This window comes from Moschus berezovskii, chromosome 6 (assembly GCF_049115385.1).
Source record: "Moschus berezovskii isolate FMDL1 chromosome 6, NW_MosBer_1.0, whole genome shotgun sequence".
Taxonomy (NCBI): domain Eukaryota; kingdom Metazoa; phylum Chordata; class Mammalia; order Artiodactyla; family Moschidae; genus Moschus; species Moschus berezovskii.
In genome coordinates this window covers 70,658,448-70,679,380 of record NC_142465.1, presented here as the reverse complement: position 1 = coordinate 70,679,380, position 20,933 = coordinate 70,658,448, and the positions used below count along the sequence as shown (strand labels likewise).

At 35.0% G+C, this 20,933-nt stretch overlaps 2 protein-coding genes across 5 annotated transcripts in view; one reads left to right on the top strand and one right to left on the bottom strand.

Moving 5' to 3' along the window:
- Positions 1-4,513: 4,513 nt before the first annotated feature.
- On the top strand, positions 4,514-5,406 carry PMCH (pro-melanin concentrating hormone). Its single transcript, XM_055394833.2, has 2 exons — positions 4,514-4,847; positions 5,200-5,406. Exons 1-2 carry the CDS (start codon positions 4,599-4,601, stop codon positions 5,404-5,406), a joined length of 456 nt encoding a protein of 151 aa, XP_055250808.1. The 5' UTR covers positions 4,514-4,598.
- PARPBP (PARP1 binding protein) overlaps positions 4,876-20,933 on the bottom strand; it is a 62,524-nt gene continuing 46,466 nt past the window's right edge. For 3 of the 4 annotated variants that reach the window (XM_055394445.2, XM_055394444.2, XM_055394446.2), the window contains 3 exons: positions 20,340-20,421; positions 6,905-7,040; positions 4,876-6,439 (listed from right to left, as the gene is read on the bottom strand). In XM_055394445.2, coding sequence (XP_055250420.2) covers positions 6,099-6,439; positions 6,905-7,040; positions 20,340-20,421 — 559 coding nt within the window. In that variant the 3' untranslated portion in view covers positions 4,876-6,098. The remainder of the gene's footprint in view (positions 6,440-6,904; positions 7,041-20,339; positions 20,422-20,933) is intronic. The other variant, XM_088837152.1, reaches the window with a different exon arrangement.

Sequence of the window (20,933 nt, the reverse complement as noted above, 5' to 3'; positions counted from 1 at the left end):
CTCTAGGCCAGAATACTGGAGCAGATAGCCTGTCCCTTCTCCAGGGGATCTTCCCAACACAGGGATCAACCCTAGGTCTCCCACATTGCAGGAGGATTCTTTACCAGCTGAGCCACAAGGCAAGCCCAAGAATACTGGAGTGGGTAGCCTATCCTTTCTCCAACAGATCTTCCCGACCCAGGAATCAAACCGGAGTCTCCTGCATTGCAGGCAGATTCTTTACCAACTGACCTATCAGGGAAGCCCATAAAATAATAAAGTAATCCCTAATTTGTTTCATTAAAAAATCAAGATAGAACTTAAATCTTTGAAAATAGTAGCATACAAATTAGGAATAGTGGTGACCAGATTTAAAGATTTTAAGGTCTTTACATTATTTGGGAGGAGGACAAAAATACTGATAACTTTAAATAAATGTAAATAACTGAAGATGATACTAAAATGTCTAGTGAAGTGTTAGTGAAAATGATATTAGCTAGGGTAGTCCTTAAAAGAATGTATATATATGGGAGTATCATCGAGTTACAACATTGTGTTAATTTCAGGTGTACAGCAAAATGATTCAGTCATACACCCATATATGTATATAACTATATCCTTTTTAATTTTTTTTCTATTTCAGGTTATTACAAGATATTGAATACAGTTGCTTGTGCTACAGAAAATCCTTGTTTACAAAGTTGGCTTTAAAACAAACCAAAAAAACCCAACTACAACAATAACAAACATTAGTTAAGATTGATCCTACCTGGAAAGAACAAAAAATATATTAAATTTAAATCAGAAGACAATAAAGAGAAGGAGAAAACATATTAGAACCAATAAAAATCACAAAAGAAAGTAGCACTGAATATTAGTAATTCAATAAACAAGATAAATGTAAATGGACTAAACTCTCCAAGTAAAAGACAAAGACGACTATCAGAGAAAATATTCCAAATTCAGCTATATGATATTTATAACAGACACATATAAAACATACAGATGATACAGGAAAAGTGATAGTAACAGACACATTATTAAAGCTAGAGAGGGTCATGACACATGGTTTAGTTTATGGGAAAGGCAAAACAATTTCTACTTTTAATGTCCTGATAACATAAGCTCAAAATAAAGGAAGTAAAAATTGCAAACTAGAAATTGAATTAGATAAACCTATTATCATAATGAAAGATTTGCAAATATTTCTCTATAACTGATAATTCATGCATGACAGAAAATCAGTAAGACAAGATTTGAACAATATATTATCATGTTGGCAATAGAAGAAAGGAAAATTACAGATCAGTCTCACTTGTGATAATAAATGCAAAATGTATAAATTAAATATTACCAAATTGAAATTCAATAATATTTTAAAAGGTTTGATTCATAAATACATGGTTGATTTAATATGGGAAAAAATATGTTCACTTTCTTTTTTTTTTTTCCTACTTATTTTTTATTTTTTTTTTTTAGGTAATTAATTTATTTTTTATTGGAGGCAAATTATTTTACAATATTATATTGGTTGGTTTTGCCATACATTGATATGAATTTGCCCCGGGTTTACATAAGTTCCCCCTCCTGAACCCCCCTCCCACCTCCCTCCTCCCTTTATCCTCCCTCTGGGTCATCCCCACATGCCAGCCCCAAGCATCCTATAACATGCATTGACCCTGTTCACTTTCTAAATGAAAGACTGGCAGAGAAAAAATACAATCATCTCAAGAGATGCAGAAAAAGTATTCAATAACATTCAATAATTCATGATAAAAATTATTTGTAAGCTAAAAACAGAAAAGAACATCCTGCCAGTTATAAAGGGAGCCTACAAAAAAATCTAGGGCAAACATCATGTTCAATGGTGAAAAGTTAAAAGCATTCTCTGTAAAATAAGTAATACTACAAAGAATTGTTATTTCCATATCCAACATTCACAGGTTTGAATCAGTCTGTTCGTACACATGGACAGACACAGAGATAAACACACACAAACACACACACTTGCAATAAGGAAATAACATATTATTATTATTATTTATATCAACTGTCTTCATGGGAAATCCCAAAGAATTAATATGTCACGGAGAGTCGGACACGACTGAGCGACTGAACTGAACTGAACTGAACTGAATTAAAGAATTAGTTACTATTGAATTCAAGATTTTGTATATAAGAACACTAGAGAAAAGCCAACTGCATGTGTACAAACCAGCAGTAATGTCAGAAAAGGTAAATTTTTAAAAGATACCACTTATAATAACTAAAAATAAAAAGCTTAATAAATTATATAATTAATCGCTCAGTTGAGTCCAACTCTTTGCAAGGCCATGGATTATAGCCCACCAGGCTCCTCTAACCCTGGGATTGTCCAGGCAAGAATACTGGAGTGGGCTGCCATTTCCTCCTCCAGGGGATCTTCCCAACCCAGGGGTCGAACCCGAGTCTCTTGCATTGTTAGATGGGTTCTTTACCACTAGTGTGACCTAGGAAGATTATAAACAATTATAATTCATGCAACAAAGATATATAAGAAAAAGATATGAAGGAAACAATAAAATATCATTAAAAGATTAAGGAAGCTCTTAATAAATATGGAAAAGTACCATGTTCATGAATAAGTAAATTATCTCAAGAGTGTCAATTCACATCCAAAATTAATCTGTAGAACAGACGCAATTCCCTTCAAAATTCCAAGATTTATATGGAAAAGAAACGGACAAAATCAGTCAACAAACTTCTATGGAAGAAAAACTGGTCACTGAGTAGAGGGCTGAGAAACTTGACCTACCAGATATCAGAAGTTATTTCAAAGTTATAAAAATTAATACTGTGGATTTGGCAGTAGAATACAGAGTTCAGAAAGAGACCTACACATACATAGAAACCTAATACACTGCAGAGATGGCATTGCAGATTGGCAAGAAGAAGATGAGTTATTTAAGAAATTAAGGACGTTTGAAGAAAGTTAAAATTTAGCTCTTAAACAGAAGATTCTAGATGAATTAAGAATTTAAATCTGAAAGTCAAAACATTTAAACTTTTAGAAAATACTGAAATATGTTAACGATCTCAGGGTTTGGAAGGACTTCCAAATAACAGCATATTAAAAATATTAACCACAAAAAGCACACAAAAAATTAAAACATTAAAATTAAAGAGCTTGGTTCACCAAAAGACATCATGAAGGGATACAAAAGATAAGACATAATGTAATAAAAAAATATCAAAACACATAACAAAGAATTAATATCCAACATATATTAAACTCCCATAAATCAACAAGAAAAAAATAAACAACCCAATAATGAAAAGTTTTTTCTTTAAATGGTATTTTACATAAGCACATGAAAAGACATCTAACCTCCTCGGTAATTAGAGAAATAAACATTAAATGACAATAAGATACCCAAGTGTTAACTAGAACCTACAGCAGTAAGAACTCTCATACCTTGCAGGAGGGGGCTTAAAGTGGCTACTACTATTCTGTAACCATTTCAGCATTAATAAAGTTGAAAGGCACATATTGTATGACCCAGCAATGCCAAAACTAGAAATATACCCTAGAAAAACTATGGCACATATATACCAGAAGATAAGAATGTATTCTCTTACTTGGCAAGGTCACGATTAGAAATGCAATATTTCTGAAATGTTTAATTAATAATTACACAACATACTCATTATCTAAAATTAAGGTTTATGGACAATGTAAATATTCTCTTTGTGGACCTGCTAAATTCACTAATAAATATTAGTAATAATCTTCTGTAAATACAAAGATAGAAACACATCTGATAGGTCAATCTTAGATATAGCACATGTGACCTTTTTTCACACTGACAGGCATATATACTTTAAACACCAAAGACTACTCCAAGCATTTATGGAAAAAAAAATCTTTTTGAAGATTATTTCAATTTAATCAGGATTGAAAGTATTTAAACTTTGACCCTTATAATCCTGAGTCAAGGGCTTTCCAGGTGTCAATAGTGGTAATGAACCCACCTGCCAATGCAAGAGTCACAGGTTCTATCCCTTGGTTGGGATGATCCCCTGGAGTAGGAAATGGAAAACCTCTCCAGTATCCTTGCCTGGAAAATTCCAGGACAGAGGAGGCTGGTGGGCTACAGTCCATAGGGTCGCAAAAAGTTGGGCATGACTGAGCATGAGCACACACACACACATTAAAGCTAAAGAAGTAACTTTAGCTTTAATATTGTATTTAATTGAAAATATAGAGAAGGAAACAATATAAACAAACAGAACATGGAGAGTCTGATGTCCTGTGGTCTTCCTTAATAAGAACTCATTTTCAAGAGACTATAATCTCCTCAACACAAAGCTTTCTACCAAGGATCTTAATGAGATTCTGAGAAAATTCACACTTAAACAATATGCCACTAAAACCAAAACAATGTGGGTATTACCAGCTATACAAAAGGTTGGTTTCTATCTGATGAGTCATTTCTAAAATGATGAAAGTTTTTCAAGTGCTTTCTATTCAAGCTGGAAAATATATAAAGGCAAGAATCATTTACAAAGAAGGATGACTGAGAAATTTCACTTCATTTTATACATCCTTGTTTGACTCTATGCAAACATCAAACTAAGGGATGGCAAAAATGAGTTTCTCTTCCTACATATTAATACTAACTTTTTCTTTGCTTTCTCAAGGCATTTCACTTTCAGCATCCAAGTCGATAAGAAATTTAGAAGATGACATGGTATTTAAAACGTTGAGGCTGGGGAAAGCCTTTCAGAAGGAAGATACCGCAGAAAAATCAATTGTTGTTCCTTCCCTGGAGCAATATAAAAATGATGAGAGCAGTTTCATGAATGATGAAGAAAACAAAAATTCAAAGGTAAGTGGTACTGTGACTTGTCCTTTATTTCAATACAAATTTGAATGATCTTTATGAATCCTTTGAAAGTAAAGTTGATCCTTTTTATAAGCAGAAGCATGTGAAAAAAAGTCACAGTATGCATTAGAACAATCAAACAAACTTCATACATATCAAGCTGTTCTTCCATTCTGGGAAATATCTCTTATTCAAAAAGTTTTTATTCCCTGAAAGTCTTGTATCTAAAGTATTTCTTAAAGAGTCAAAACAGTGCAGGGCATCTTTAAATTGATCAATAAGAATATTACACAACTGTACTATAGTTCCATTCCCAATAGAACAGTTAAAACACAAATCAACCTTTTCTTTACAGAATGCAGGTTCCAAACATAATTTCTTAAATCATGGCCTGCCACTGAATCTGGCTATAAAACCTTATCTTGCACTAAAAGGATCTGTAGCTTTTCCAGCTGAGAATGAAGTTCAAAATACTGAATCAACACAAGAAAAGAGAGAAACCGGGGATGAAGAAAACTCAGCTAAATTTCCTATAGGAAGGAGAGATTTTGACAGTGAGTAGTTTTTTTTAAAATTGAATTCTTATACCTTAATATCATAAAATAGAACTTTGAACTTAACTGAATTTGGGTCCAATCATAACAAAATCAAACAAGACCATGGTTCAACTTGTACTTGATATTAAGTGACTCCTGAAAAAGATGTGAAATTTAAAAGTATTTAATTAGTTATTATAATTGTAATTTACTCAGATTTAGCTATACTAGATCCATTCTTTTATTTCTAATCAACTTTGTGTGATACTACTCCTTTAAAACAATTTAATTTTCTTTTTCCTTCAGTGCTCAGGTGTATGCTGGGAAGAGTCTATCGACCTTGTTGGCAAGTCTGATGCCTGTTGGTCCACATCATCGTTTAAACTGAAAGCAAAATCATTTAATTGCCTCTCGGGAAAAAAGCCCTTAATGTTACTATGACTTGTATTATTTTAAATGTCTGTTTTAAAAGAAAGTGGTATTAAGTTATGCCTAAATGATTGCTTTACTTGTGCATTAAACTTTATGAATTTCTGCATAATTATGACTTACTAGTATTTTTTGAAAACAATGCTTAACATGCTAACCATACGTACACTGCAGACCAAAATAATAAAGCACTATAACTTACACCTTCATTGCTTAAAAAATAAGTAGAAGAATTTGGTAAATGGTTTTATATATATGTACACAAACCTAAAGAACATAAAAGATAATTTCATAGTCTAAAAAACTGAGTCAACTTTGTCTGGCCAGTAATCAATTTGTCCTTGGTGGTACATCTGTTGCTTTTTGCAGCTCTGAGTAGTTTGCCATCCAATTTATTCTGCAGATCTTTTGATGTCTTAGGTATCTTAACAATTTTGTGTTGAAGTGGTTCGTTTCCATTATCACAGAGAATATTTTCATCATCCAAATCCACCTGTTTCCTTTTTGAGCTTGTATTTCCTGTCAGACTACTTGATTTTCTTGCTACTTTTTCTTTTTTACTTCTGCCCAGATGAACATTTCCAGAACTTGTTCCAATTGCTGGTCTTCCAACAGAAGAATTTACACCTTCTATTATGCAAGATGAAAAGAGGAAAGAAATTATATAATGCTTAAAATCATTATATATGAGATTTTACAAATTTTAAAATAGATAAAGAATATTTTAAAATTTATGATTTACAATCAAATAATGCATAAATTACATTACTAACAGATACAGCAATATTACTATCACATTTCTTTTCATTTTACCGTATCACTTTTCATCCCTACAAACAAATTTGCTTTGTCTGAATGCACAACACAATCCTTAAATGCTACTACAAGTTATTTCTTAAATACATTTAGCTAAATCAAACTAAGTCCTAATTCTATACACCAATTTGTACTTAGATATAACTTTTAAAATAAACTCAAGTCTTTAAAAATATAAACTTTTACATTACAAAAAAAACCCCCTAGTTTTACTTAAGATAAAACCAATCAGTACACTAGAATTAAACTGTTATTAAATTGTTCAATTAGGTCATTTACCAGAAAGGTCATTTTCCATGTGAAGAACACACAAAGGCTTTGATGCTGAATTAACATTATTCCATTTATCCTTGCTTATCATGCAGTCATCTTTATAAGTACAGGCAAACTGAGATCTAATTAAGGTTTGCTTCGTCTGGTAACAAGAAAGAAGAAGAAAATATGTAATTTGCCCTTTATTTTAACTTACTTTTTCATCTATATGTAAATATATTCTGTAGTAATTGAGGTACCATAAAAATTTCATTATCTATTGGGAACTTTTAATCCTTAATATTCCACAGTTTGCAAACCCATTCACTGCTACAATTAGCATTTTTGGTTTTTTTTTCAGTAATACCAGTTTTGTGTATGTTTTTGATAATTTTTGTAAAAGCTTACCAAATCAATTATAAACTCTACAAAGGCCTTCGTTACACATTCCTATGTCCGAGTTGCTTTAGAAAGTGGGTTTTATTATAAGTTTAATAATGATATACATAATCCTAGAAAAATAGAAGCTTTTAATCTTAAAGAATTACAGAGTAAACTCTTAGAAAAAAAAGAAATTAGAGAAATAAAGGAAGGGAGAGATACTAGGATAAAATAGAGAAATAGGAGAAGCTAAAAGAAGCAAAAATAGGCAACTAACAAAGAAATAAGATAAAACAGTGCTGAATGAAAGGCTTTATTTCTTAATTAAAAACTTGACAATTTAGAAAATTAAGAAATAAGATGGGCTTCTCTGGTGGCTCAGTAGTAACGAATCTGCCTGCAATGCAGGAGACATGGAATCGATCCCTGGGTGGGGAAGATCTCCTGGAGAAGGAAATGGCTGCCCACTCCAGTAGTCTTTCCTGGGAAATGCCATGGACAAAGAAGCCTGCAGGCTACAGTCCATAGTATTGCAAAAGAGTCAGACAGGACTTAGTGACTAAACAACAACAAACAAGGAGATTTGACCAAGTGATTTAATAGTTGAGTATTCAAAGTATACTTAAAACATGAGAAATAGGAGAAAATTAGAAGGCTAAAAAAATTTAATTCTTAAGCACTTTTTGAAAAGGATGTCAAGAAAATACTTTTGGAAATTCATTCTGTAAATGTAAAACCAGTGGCTGTTATAAGAACAGGAACTAATTTCAAAACAAAGTAATCTACACAGATAATGCAAATCTCAACAATTGCAGGGGCTGTGTCATGCCATTTAGTTATCATAATAGTGAGATTTCTCCAAATAATTAGAAATCATCTCAAATCCTTTTCAGAAATAGACAAGTTTAAATATCAAATACATGATTAAATAAAGAGGACTTAAACAATTCAAAAATTAATACTTCAAAGTACAACTACATCATGCTAAACAAAGCTCACAGAGCATGTATTGATACATTTCACAAAGTCTAAAACAGCACAATTTTATATTATATATTCCATTCCGTTTCCGTTCCGTCGCTCAGTCGTGTCCGACTCTTTGCGACCCCGTGGACTGTAGCCTACCAGGCTTCTCCTCCATGGGATTCTCCAGGCAAGAATACTGGAGTGGGTTACCGTTTCCTTCTCCAGGGAATCTTCCCGACCCAGGGATCGAACCAGGGTCTCCCGCATTGGAGGCAGAAGCTTTAACCTCTGAGCCACCAGGGAAGTACTCAGTAATTATATATTGTGTTTTATATTCAGAGAGATAACTGCATTAACCCCCTCAGATGTTTGCAGAGATAATGACAGTGAAACCCACTGACTATAATTTAGAAGAACTACGAATAGTCCCCAGTCCAGCTGCTTCATAAAAGCAAGTTTTCTCAGGATGACAAATTTTATATGTTTTTGAGTAACGGTATTTATGAGAGCCTCTAACTCCCAGAACACTAAAAATTATGTTTAATTTGCTTGAAGATTCAGACAATTAGAATTTATCTTCCATTTAAGCACAAAAATACACAAAATTGAAAAAATGTGAAAATGGTAAAGATCAAAAACTATTTTTTTAAAAAGTGAAATACAGTAGACTTTGACAATGGATGGAGCTATAGCCCAAGATCTTCATGAATTCACAAGAATGCAACTACTATTAAATAGGTTCTACCATGCTGCTGCTGCTACTGCTAAGTCACTTCAGTCGTATCCGACTCTGTGTGACCCCATAGATGGAAGCCCACCAGGCTCCCCCATCCCTGGGATTCTCCAGACAAGAACACTGGAGTGGGTTGCCATTTCCTTCTCCAATGTGTGAAAGTGAAAAGTGAAAGTGAAGTCGCTCAGTCGTGTCCGACCCATAGCAACCCCATGGACTGCAGCCTACCAGGCTCCTCCATCCATGGGATTTTCTAGGCAAGAGTACTGGAGTGGCTTGCCATTGCCTTCTCCGAGGTTCTACCATGAGATGCCCTAAAATACAATTGAAGGCTTTAACTAGGGATTTAACTTTAATCTCTTTCTGGATTGTATTAATATCATAAGTAGAGAATTAAAACAATTAATAAAGCTATTAAAATAAATAGTTAATAAAGTAAATTTTACATTACATCATATTACTGTAGTAAATTATCCAAAACCTTTTACTTCCATCTACAAAACCAATACTAACTGTTAATATATTTTTACACAATGTTTCTTTCATTTCACCAAGGTAACTGCCTATATAGAAAATTATAAATTTACTGCTTGCAAAGAGTTATAAAGAGTATGGCAAGACCATAAAAGCAAACGGATGCTAAGTGACTGGCAAACAGCACTCCCATAATATCCAAATAATGACGGCACCTACAGGTGGCTTGAGGGACTTCAACCCACAAAACCTTCATCAGTACCACTTATGTGTGTGTGCTTAGTCACTCAGAAGTGTCCGATTCTTTGCAACCCCATGGACTGTACCCCACCAGGCTCCTCTGTTTATGAGATTCTCCAGGCAAGAATACTGGAGTGGGTAGCCATTCCCTTCTCCAGGAGATCTTCCTGACCCAGAGATCAAATCCAGGCATCCTGTAGGCAAACCCAAGATCTGCAGGCAGATTCTTTACCATCTGAGCCACCAGTGAAGCCCTAGTATCACCTATAAAACACTCTACATAAAAATACAATAATTATATTACTGAATACAGACAACTGACATTGTCTCAATCTTATACTTCATATGAAAAAAATTTCTTTAGAAAGTTATTTGTATTAATTTTAAACTTACATCTGAGTAAAAACCTCTCTTTGCTATATAAATACAGTTGTAAAATAAGTTCAATAGCCCTCTTGACAACTAGATTTCTTCTCTTCAGTCCCCCAGTAGAAATTCTCTAGTCCTTAGCCAGAGTAGGCCAGTTTCAGAAAACTAGAGTTATAAGGCAATGGATTCTTAAAATACTGATAACAAGTTGATATGAGAAAGGAAATTAGTTAGCCACTATATTTACCATGAAAAACATTATTTATAAACATAACAAAATACAAGAGAAACCATAATGGTGCTATGGTAACATTGCAATATTTATATCCAAAACTGAAAGTAGTTATATTGAAGATTTTTTTGTAAGAGAGTCTATGTCAGTTTTTTCTCTGCCCTGTACAAATACCTTTTTAAATCAATTACCACTTATTAAGTTCCAACTATATAACAGGCACAGAGAATACTAGATTACTAGGATGGCTTCTAATCACAAAGAAACTCTACTTAAAAAATTTGCTGTTGACACACAGCTGGAAGAAATACTAAATTGGATAATAGAATCAAGACTGAAAAGATCTCAGAAGGCTAGAACAATAAGTAGAAAATAATAAAATGAAAATGAATGAGGATACACAAAGTCCTATATTTAAGTTCAAAATACCAATTACAGATACACAGGATGAGAACCTGATGTAAAAACATATGAAAAAAGACCTAGAGATTTTAATTGATCATGAACTTGACTGGAGCCAACATTGTGATATCCAACTAAGAAATGCACATAAAAAGACAAGATGATATGATGCAAAAGACATCAGATTTGCTGTCAAAAGACCTGGCTTCTTATACTAGCCCTATCACTTACTAACTAGATGATCTTGGGTAAACCTCAATACCTCTCACTTATCCACACATAAATGGGAATATTTGCCTCACAGAGTTGTCAAGATTAAGTGAAGTGAAAAATATGAAAGAGTTATATATAACTCTAAAGATATATGTAGATACTACATAATTATTAATGTAGTAACACATAAAGAGAGTATTCCTATAGAGTAGGAAATCTGTTGAATTAGGTTTCTCAAGACCCAGTCAACTCTAAAATGATTCTAGGAATGTAGTTCAAAAAATGAACTTACAGTCAGCTTCTTCATTTTAGTTATTAAAACAATACAAGCTACACTGACTTGTATTTATAACTTAAAAGAGTTTGCTTTTCCTTTGTTCACAAAAGTTGAATTTTTCTGCACCAGATTAGCGGCTACATAGAACTGAGATTACTTCCTGTTGCAAATTTTCCAAATTTCTCTGTGTATTTGATTTGGAATCACAAATAAGCAAAACAATTCCCTTCTGAAAGTGCTTTTGAAGTACTAAACAACTAAGAATAATGTTCAGATTCATACATGGCTGTTAAAATCATTTTATGTTCAAGTCACATGAGAGAAAAGGATTCAAAGTTTTCCTTTGTAGAGTGATTTCCCCCCTTTGGAAAGATTTCTATCCACAGTAAAATTGCAATGAACTTCAAACTTGCCAAGAATTAGAAAAGTCCTTTTGCCACAACTTTTTTTAAAATTGAAATTATAAGTAGGCTCCCAGTTTAAGGAAAATAGTACTTCACAAAGGAAAGCCTGACTCTAGTTAAATTAAGACAAATGAGTTAAAATATTGAAAAGTCATAGAAACTTCCAGTTAGCTGTATTAATAAGAAAATGAAATTTCTAAGCCCCCATTATACTGATAAATTTTATTAACAAGTTTGGAAATTACTCAACATACCTATTTGACATATAACTATTCAAAATTTATCTTTTCATTCTTACAATACCACATTTTCAAAAGAAAAGAGATCTGCTATGATCTTTTTTTATAATTTGATTTCTTTATTTTTGATTGTGCTGGGTCTTTGTTGCTGCAGGCTTGTCTCTAGTTGTGGTGAGCGAGGCTACTCTCTAGTAGCAATGAGAGGGCTTCTCGTTGCAGTGGCTTCTCTTGTTGAGCAGGACAGGCTGTATGGGGCTCCTGGGCTCTAGAACACAGGCTTAATAGTTGTGGCACATGGACTCAGTCGCTCCGCGGCATGTGGGATTCTCCCAGATAAAGGATCACACCTGTGTCACCTGCACTGGCAGGCGGATGCTTTACCACTGAGCTATCAGGAAAGTCTGAGATTTGCTATCCTTAGTGAAATATAGTGAACTTGTGAACTTATCCTTAGTGAACTTGTGAGTATATCAAATGATCCATTTCTTCAATAAAATTCCATTTAACTTTGCTAAGTAATGGAAAGATAATACTATGACCTAGGTAATAGCATGATATTTTTATGACTCCTTATTGTAATCACTATGCCTTCATTTACTCTTTAAAAACAGCACAAACTTTGAAGTTGTTGTTCAGATACCAAGTCCTATCTGACTCTTTGCAACCCCAGGGACTGCAGCACAGCACGCCAGGCTTCCCTGTCCCTCACCATCTCCAGGAGTTTGCCCAAGTTTATGTCTATTGAACCGGTGATGCCATCCAACCATCTCATCCTCTATCACTCTCTTCTCCTCCCGCCTTCAATCTTTCCCAGCATCAGGGTCTTTTCCAATGAGTTGGCTCTTGGTATCAGGCAGCAAAAGTATTGGAGCTTCAGCATCAGTCTTTCCAGTGAGTATTCAGGGTTGATTTCCTTTGAGATTGACTGGTTTGATTTCCTTGCTGTCCAAAGGACTCTCAGGTCTTTTCCGGCACCCCAGTTCGAAAGCATCAATTCTTCAGCACTCTGCCTTCTTTATGGTCCAGTTCTCACATCCGTACATGACTACTAGAAGTCTTACATCTAAATACAATCCTTACTCTGATACTTACTAGGTATATGGACTGGAAAATAATGCCTTTTAGACTTCAGCAAGGATTAATTGGAATGAGGTATATAACATGTCTAGCATAACACTTAGAAGGTACGCAATAAATCCCACCCTCATTCCTTCAGTCAAAATGAGTTCAAATTTTAGTTCAAACTAATATTCATTCGTTCATTCCGTCGCTCAGTCGTGTCCGACTCTTTGCGACCCCGTGGACTGTAGCCTACCAGGCTTCTCTGTCCACGGGATTCTCCAGGCAAGAATACTGGAGTGGGTTACCATTTCCTTCTCCAGGGGATCTTCCCGACCCAGGGATCGAACCCGGGTCTCCCGCATTGGAGGCAGACGCTTTAACCTCTGAGCCACCAGGGAAGCCCCATAATAAAATAAACTAATATAAACATCCCATATTCATTCTAGTGAAAACTACTGTTCAGTCACCTTCTTAAAGAGACTTGTACTGATCATTCTCTTTAAAACCAAAACACACACAAAGGAACATACTCTCCTTATAACCCTTCCCAGCTTTATTTCCCTCCATAGCACTGATAACCATCTAATACATTGATACAGTATAATTATCTTATTTATTTTCTGCTTCTCCCAACTGAAAGGTAAGCTCCAAGAACAAAACCTTAGTTTGCCAACCGATGGCATGTTCTGGTCCTCTTATGGTGCCCTTCACCCCACAGGGTGAGGATCAAGTCCACAGGAGACTATGACCTCTCTTTTTAGACCCTGTTCCAAGTATCCAAGGGCCCCAGAATCCCTTGCTCAAACTGCCAAGGTGCTGGGCCAGCACTGGCCTCTTCCTCTCGGAAGGGCTTACTGCTTATGAAAAGGGTGCTGGGGAGTGTGTGTATGTTTCTGGGTGGGGGGTCTCTAAGAGCAGGGAACAGAACCAGGATTAAAGGAATTGTAGGGACAGACTAGAGGTTTCCACTTATATTCTTGCACCCCAGTCCCATAAATATGGTCCATCAGAGTGGGGTCGGGTTTTTTTTTTTGCAGTTGTTTTGTCTGCGGTTATATTTCCAATGCTTAGGACAGAGCCTGGTACTCAGTAGGCTTTTAATACATGTTTGTTGAGTGAATTAAGTAAAATTATAACAGACTCTAACAGGTGTATGTGAGAAGGTATGAGGTAACAGAAACCAAGAGGAAGCAAAAGCTTGGAGGTAGAAAAAAAGATATACAGAGAGTAAAGAAACCACAGGGTACAGAAATGAGAGAAGCAGACTGGTAAAGAACAGCTAAATTACCCTAAGGACAAAGCTCTGGAAAAACAGGTACAGAGTAAACTCTACTCTGTTCAGTATAGTAAGAAAACCATTTGGTACAGAAACAAGAGGGAGATATATGTGCACAGAAGAGCTATACCACATTCAAGTGGAGAGAACCATGCAGCTAAAGTCCTTAAGCCCCATTGTATCCACTATTCCTTTCAAGTTCTTAAATATTCCGCCTTTCTTAGGTTCTCATGCACATATTCTTAAACAAGCCCTACAAAAGATAACTGTTCCTTAAAACCACAAAAGCCACACCTTCCTTAATCTTGCCCATTATTTATTCACTCTTGTTGTACACTACCGAATGCACAGCCTCTTTATACTACTAAAGAAATCTAATACTTTCATCGGGTTGTTTGCTCAGCCTGAAATGCTCTCTTCCACCCTCTCTTCATGTTTAAATCCTATTTATTCTAGTCTCTCGTGGTCAGAGCACCAAATCTTAGTCTTATAAAGGGTTTCTAGTTATTGCATTTGTGTGTATCTTTAATCTACTGGAACTGCAACTATTTAATATGCTGGAGCTAATTAATTAAAATTAAACAGAATTAAAAATGGAGTTCCTCAGTAGCAGTAGAACATTTCAAGTGTTCACGAGACATGTGGCTAACACCCACAATATTGGACGGCAAAAACTACAGAACATTCCCACAGAGAGTTCTGTTGAACATTACTATGTAATGTAATACATTACAATCTATTTCCCATGGCACATACGTGAAGGGCAGATGGATTTTCAATAAGACTCAGGGACATTTTTTAGTTTTCTGGGTCCATAATATTGGAACCAAGATGTAGCTTTACATTATTAAAGGAAACCATGCATCTGTTCCTCCCATCTTTAACTACTACCTGATGTGAAAGGGCCAATTAAGCTTCAGAAACATTACAATCGTTATATCTTCAAATACTATTTCAATCCTATTTTCTCCTCTCATTCTGCGGATCCAATTAGGCATATAGTAGGCACATTCTGTGTTCTGATCTTCTCTTTTGTTTTCACATTCCTTATTCTCTCCTTGCTTTAGTTTGGATATTATTCTAATGACCTATCTTCATGTCCACTTGTGCTACCTAATGCTATGCTTGGTTTACCATTAAATTTACCTAATTATTAATTTTAGATAATGTTTTTAAAGTTCTGGAAATTCTATTTGGTTTTGATTTAAAATGTTTGGTTCTCAGGAGTTCCAGGTGGTCTAGGAATTAGGACTTGGCGTTTTAACTGCCATGGCCTGAGTTCAAACCCTGGTCAGGGAACTGAGATCCCACAAGCCACATGGCATGGTCAAAAAAAAAAGATTCTCTGTTGGAATTTCCCAATTTTACATCCAATTTGCCCATCTATTCCTTTAATTGCTTTTAAGTGTTGAAGGACTCTGTCTTTCAAAGGTTTTCACCTTGTGTTCTTTGGTCTCCCAGCCCACTTCATTTCCAAATGTGGCAAATATCTTGAGAAGGCAACAACCATGTGTTTGACGTAGGTCCCACTCCTCAAGTGCAGCCTTGTCTTCTGAGCAACTGCAAGACCGCAGGTGATTTTAGTCTACTGGACTGAGACTCCTTAACTTTCTACTCAGCTCTAAAATTCAGCATAGGTATCCTAGGTAAAAATAAGTGTGCATCCAGCGCCCCAGTGTTTCCAAATTGTTGCCAGCCCCTCAAGACACCAAAATATGTATTAGTTCCTCTTTGCTTCAATGAAGTTCCTTTTTATGGGCCAAGAGCAATCCCTGGCTCATACCCAAAATTGGAAAAATAATCCCAGAGAAGAAAACACTGATAATAGACTGTTCACCTCAGAAGAACTTTACCCTCTCCAGATTTTTTGTTTATTTAAAATGTTTTGCTTACACAGCTTTCCTATGTCTTTTAAATATATTTTCCCCAACTTGTCTGCCTTTTATTTTGTTACTGTAACAGAAATGGTATTTTGCGATGATCTACTACATCCTAGTTAGAAACAGAAGCCTCCAAGTCTGTGAGTGATTTCTTGATTCTGTTCCCTTCTTAAGGGCATTTTACTTTCTCTTCAATAACATTTTGAAGGCTGTATATTTTCTGTTACCCCCCATTTTTCTGTAGCCTGAAGAATGATGGAAGTAGAAGTAATGCTCAATAAAGGAGACAGATCATCTGAAAAAATGTCTGGGTTGGTTCTGCACTTTTCTTCTAAGAATTTATTATGTATCATATGTACTAGAAAAAGTCCCTCTACTTAGAGTCTGTATTTCATTCAAATTGAAGGCGATCATTTGGATAATTGCCACAATTCAGTATGCAGCACTAGAGCCTCCAAAGAGTCAATGTGTGAACTAGAGTTCATTTTCCACATTACTATGCAGTTGCCACTTCTACTATTTCTCTAAAAAGGAAAAAAAATTTAAAAACACCACACATTTAGCTGGCTTCTCAGTTTTGGAAATATTTCAGTGATAATTCTCAGGATTTTGTCAACTCACTAGCACACTATATGGACACTGCAGCTAGATTAAGCTGCTAAATCATGTTGTGCCTTTTCCCTCTGAAATCAGTTTCCTTGCTTAGCCATCATTTTTGAAGTTTACAGTATCCAATTACATTATTTTCTGTTGTTTGCTTTTGGTGAATATTTTTACTAGGTTTTGCTATTCCGTACTCATTTTAAGTATCAGGGAGGGAAATTCTATGACTTGAACTCAATCCACCATTTTAATTTGGATATACTCAGGTTTCAAGTATCCTAAACGTTAAACGTGGATGTCTAATTTTCTAATGCCATGAGCATTCTGCCTAGCTGCTTATAAAAAGGTACTAGAGTTAGAGCCAGCCTATTTTTTCACACTACCTATGCTAGTTTTAACTGTCCCAACTATCCCAAGCTTTAAAGACCCAGTGTTTTTCTGATCTGCTGACTTAAGCTATTTAGTTAACGCTCATGATTATTCTGACATATATATAATATGAAGGAAAATACTAGACTCAGAATAAGGAAAAGAGATGTATAGAAAACTTTTCAGTTGCATCTGATAAGCAAAATACTGCTAAATCAAGCTAGAAGGAAAACTAACTTACAAGAATCTGAGAAGGTAAATATCCCTCAAAAAAATATTGTGATAAAAAAGTATGAAGGTACTTGTATAAACCACTTGGAAACTGGAAGTAAGAATGGGGAGAAAGCATTCTCTAAAGGTTCCTACTGAAACCATGAAGGTTCAGGAAGAACCTTCTAATTTCCTTCACGGGTGAATTTATTTGACCTTCATAGACAATTTTCCAAATAAGGTACAGTAGTAAATAAAACTTGAGCACTTAAAATGAGTTAATGAACACTTTCCAAAGTGGTTTCATAGGATTTTGTTATCAGCAGTGCCTACTTCTATTCCATAAACGAGGAAATGAAAATCCAAGACAAGTTAATTTGCCCCAAATAGTAATGACATGGATATTTCACAATCAAGTATGATCTACATCAAAATTCTAAGTTCTCTAATATTATCTACTGTTGTCTTTCCAAGACAGTATTTCAAGTATAGATCATATATTCTTTCCATGACTAAAAGAAAAGAACTAAATACCAAAAGAGAAAAAGTAACAGGATAATAAAGTAATAAAAGTTGTTAAACTACTTTTCCATAGTTCAGTCAGTTCAGTTCAGTTCAGGGGCTCAGTCATGTCCGACTCTCTGCGACCCCATGAATCACAGCACGCCAGGCCTCCCTGTCCATCACCAACTCCCGGAGTTCACTCAAACTCATGTCCACAGAGTCGGTGATGCCATCCAGCCATCTAATTCTCTGTCATCCCCTTCTCCTCCCGCCCCCAATCCCTCCCAGCATCAGAGTCTTTTCCAGTGAGTCAACTCGTCGCATGAGGTGGCCAAAGTCTTTTTGTACAGTTCTTCTGTGTATTCTTGCCACCTCTTCTTAATATCTTCTGCTTCTGTTAGGTCCACACCATTTCTGTCCTTTATCGAGCCCATCTTTGCATAAAATGTTCCCTTGATATCTCTAATTTTTTTGAAGAGATCTCTTGTTTTTCCTATTCTTTTGTTTTCCTCTAGTTCTTTGCATTGATCGTTGAGGAAGGCTTTCTTATCTCTCCTTGCTATTCTTTGGAACTCTGCATTCAGATGCTTATATCTTTCCTTTTCTCCTTTGCTTTTCGCTTCTCTTCTTTTCACAGCTATTTGTAAGGCCTCCTCAGACAGCCATTTTGCTTTTTTGCATTTCTTTTCCATGGGAATGGTCTTGGTCCCTGTCATGAACCTCCGTCCAGAGTTCATCAGGCACTCTATCAATCAGATCTAGTCCCTTAAATCTATTTCTCACTTCCACTGTATAATCATAAGGGATTTGATTTAGGTCATATCTGAATGGTCTAGTGGTTTTCCCTACTTTCTTCAATTTAAGTCTGAATTTGGCATAAGGAGTTCATGATCTGAGCCACAGTCAGCTCCTGGTCTTGTTTTTGCTAACTGTATACAGCTTCTCCATCTTTGGCTGCAAAGAATATAATCAATCTGATTTCGGTGTTGACCATCTGGTGATTTCCATAGTTACTCAGTAGTAAATAGCAGCAGCATTTTTTTGCTATTCCAGCAAGTATTCAACCTGGCCATGGTTCAGCTGTATACCTGGCTAAACCAATTATTTTCACACTTTGCTTTCATAAAGAGTACTGTACTATAAAATATAACCATAAACACCAATTCTTTCCTTTCTCTATTGCCATTTAGTTTCAGAGCTATGTAGACTAAGCCCGCTCCACTAGGGAAGCCCTATTAAGTAACAAAAGCAATGTAATTACAGTCTCATTCGTACTTATCCATAGCTTCACACAATGGCATAAAATATGTCCTGGTAGTTATGATCTCTTGGATAAGGTGCTTTCTCAAGGATTTTGATTTCCTCATCTATAAATAAGACTGGGTCAGATAAGCTGTTTTCTACTTCCCAAACTTTACAAATTGGTTAATACATTTTACAGCAATTAGTTGATTCATCAATTTCTAAAAAGACCTTCTCTTTCTTCAGATGGATCATCTCATTTTGATTTAGTTTAACAAAATATCCCAATGATCTTTAAATGAAAATATTAAATTTTGTCATTATCCACAGAAGGGAAAAATTAAAGAACTTGTTACATTTCTGTTTCTAATCAAGTCCAAAGGATAGATTATTTTTCAAAATCTTATGCCTTGGCTATAAGTACTTGGGTTAACAAAGAATTGGAAAGTTTTTCCAAAGAAAAATTATGCAAAACTCAATGATGTATTCCATAGATGTTAATTACTAACAGCTACTAATAATCAATAGAAAGATCAGGCTTATTATTCTAAATAAACTAAATGGATTTGCAGTATGTAGATGAAACAGATAACTAAAGTTTTACTAACTGGGACTAAGTTGCCAAATGTGAATATAAAGAACAAATTATAGAGTTCTCAAGTTTTATTAAGATATGAATAATTATTTGATAATTTAAGGATAACTGTAAATTTTACATGAAAATTTTGTTAAATGAATGAATTCCCAACCACAGAACAGTGTCTGGCATATAGCAGATACTCAACAAATATATATATTAAATGAATAAATGAGTTATAAATAAGATTCTTTTTGAGAAAAGATTAAGAAAAATTTAAATGCCTACAAACATGTTATTAACTACATATACACACAATGTTTCATATGTGAACAGGGATGCTAAATGAAAATATAAAGAATAGCTTTAGTGAATGAACAACGTGAAATACTCTCCTTGTCTCTATCTACAATCAATTACATTCTGCCATTATGTCTTCAGATAGAAACAAAATTGAAACTACACAGACTCTAAAGACTCAGTTTAAGATATCAGAAATGTAAATGAGAAAACCATGTTCTCTTTATCTTCCCCTTCATTCACTGAACACTGAACACTGAACAAGCAGGTGCTTGTTCCTTTCCTTCTTTTAGGTCCAGGGTATCAAATATGTCAGAGACAGATTAGCCAAGGTTGTATTAAAAGGAAAGTTTCTATATATCAACTGTTATGATTTATTTTCCATTTAATCCCTATAGTTCCCTATACTATAATGTATATTTATAATACCCAGCTCAGCTTTATATATTTATTTCTTCTAAAAGCAAAACAAATTTTTATCATTTTCATGATAGTACATTAAATTGTACCTTGATTTTTTTCTCTTCCATTGACTTATGGATGCATTCTCTTAAGGGTTTCATCAATGAATTATCCACTTGTGTGGGAGATCTACATCCAAAAAAAGTAAAAATTTACAAACCAAAGTAGCTTTTAAATTTTTCACCTCTCCTCAACCTTACAGTTAGAGAATAAAAGTTTATTCTGAACCTAGTGGTTTACAATACTATATAAAAGTGTTCATATTCCTATTCTAAGAGTTCTAAATACTAATAATTTGCTTAATTAATTAGTTCAGTAACTAAAGGAGATCAATCCTGGGTGTTCATTGGAAGGACTGATGCTAAAGCTGAAACTGCAATACTCTGGCCACCTCATGAGACGAGCTGACTCACTGGAAAAGACTCTGATGCTGGGAAAGGTTGGGGGCAGGAGGAGAAGGGGACAACAGAGAATGAGATGGCTGGATGGCATCACCGACTCTGTGGACATGAGTTTGGGTGAACTCCGGGAGTTGGTGATGGACAGGGGGGCCTGGCGTGCTGTGATTCATGGGGTCGCAGAGAGTCGGACACAACTGAGCGACTAAACTGAACTGAACTGAACTGAACACTTGAGCTTCT

Excerpts from the sequence above, each read along its gene's own strand:
- PMCH (XM_055394833.2), top strand. The coding sequence starts at position 4,599 with ATGGCAAAAATGAGTTTCTCTTCCTACATATTAATACTAACTTTTTCT. Across the intron at positions 4,848-5,199 it reads AAGAAAACAAAAATTCAAAG|AATGCAGGTTCCAAACATAA; the intron begins GTAAGTGGTACT and ends TTTTCTTTACAG.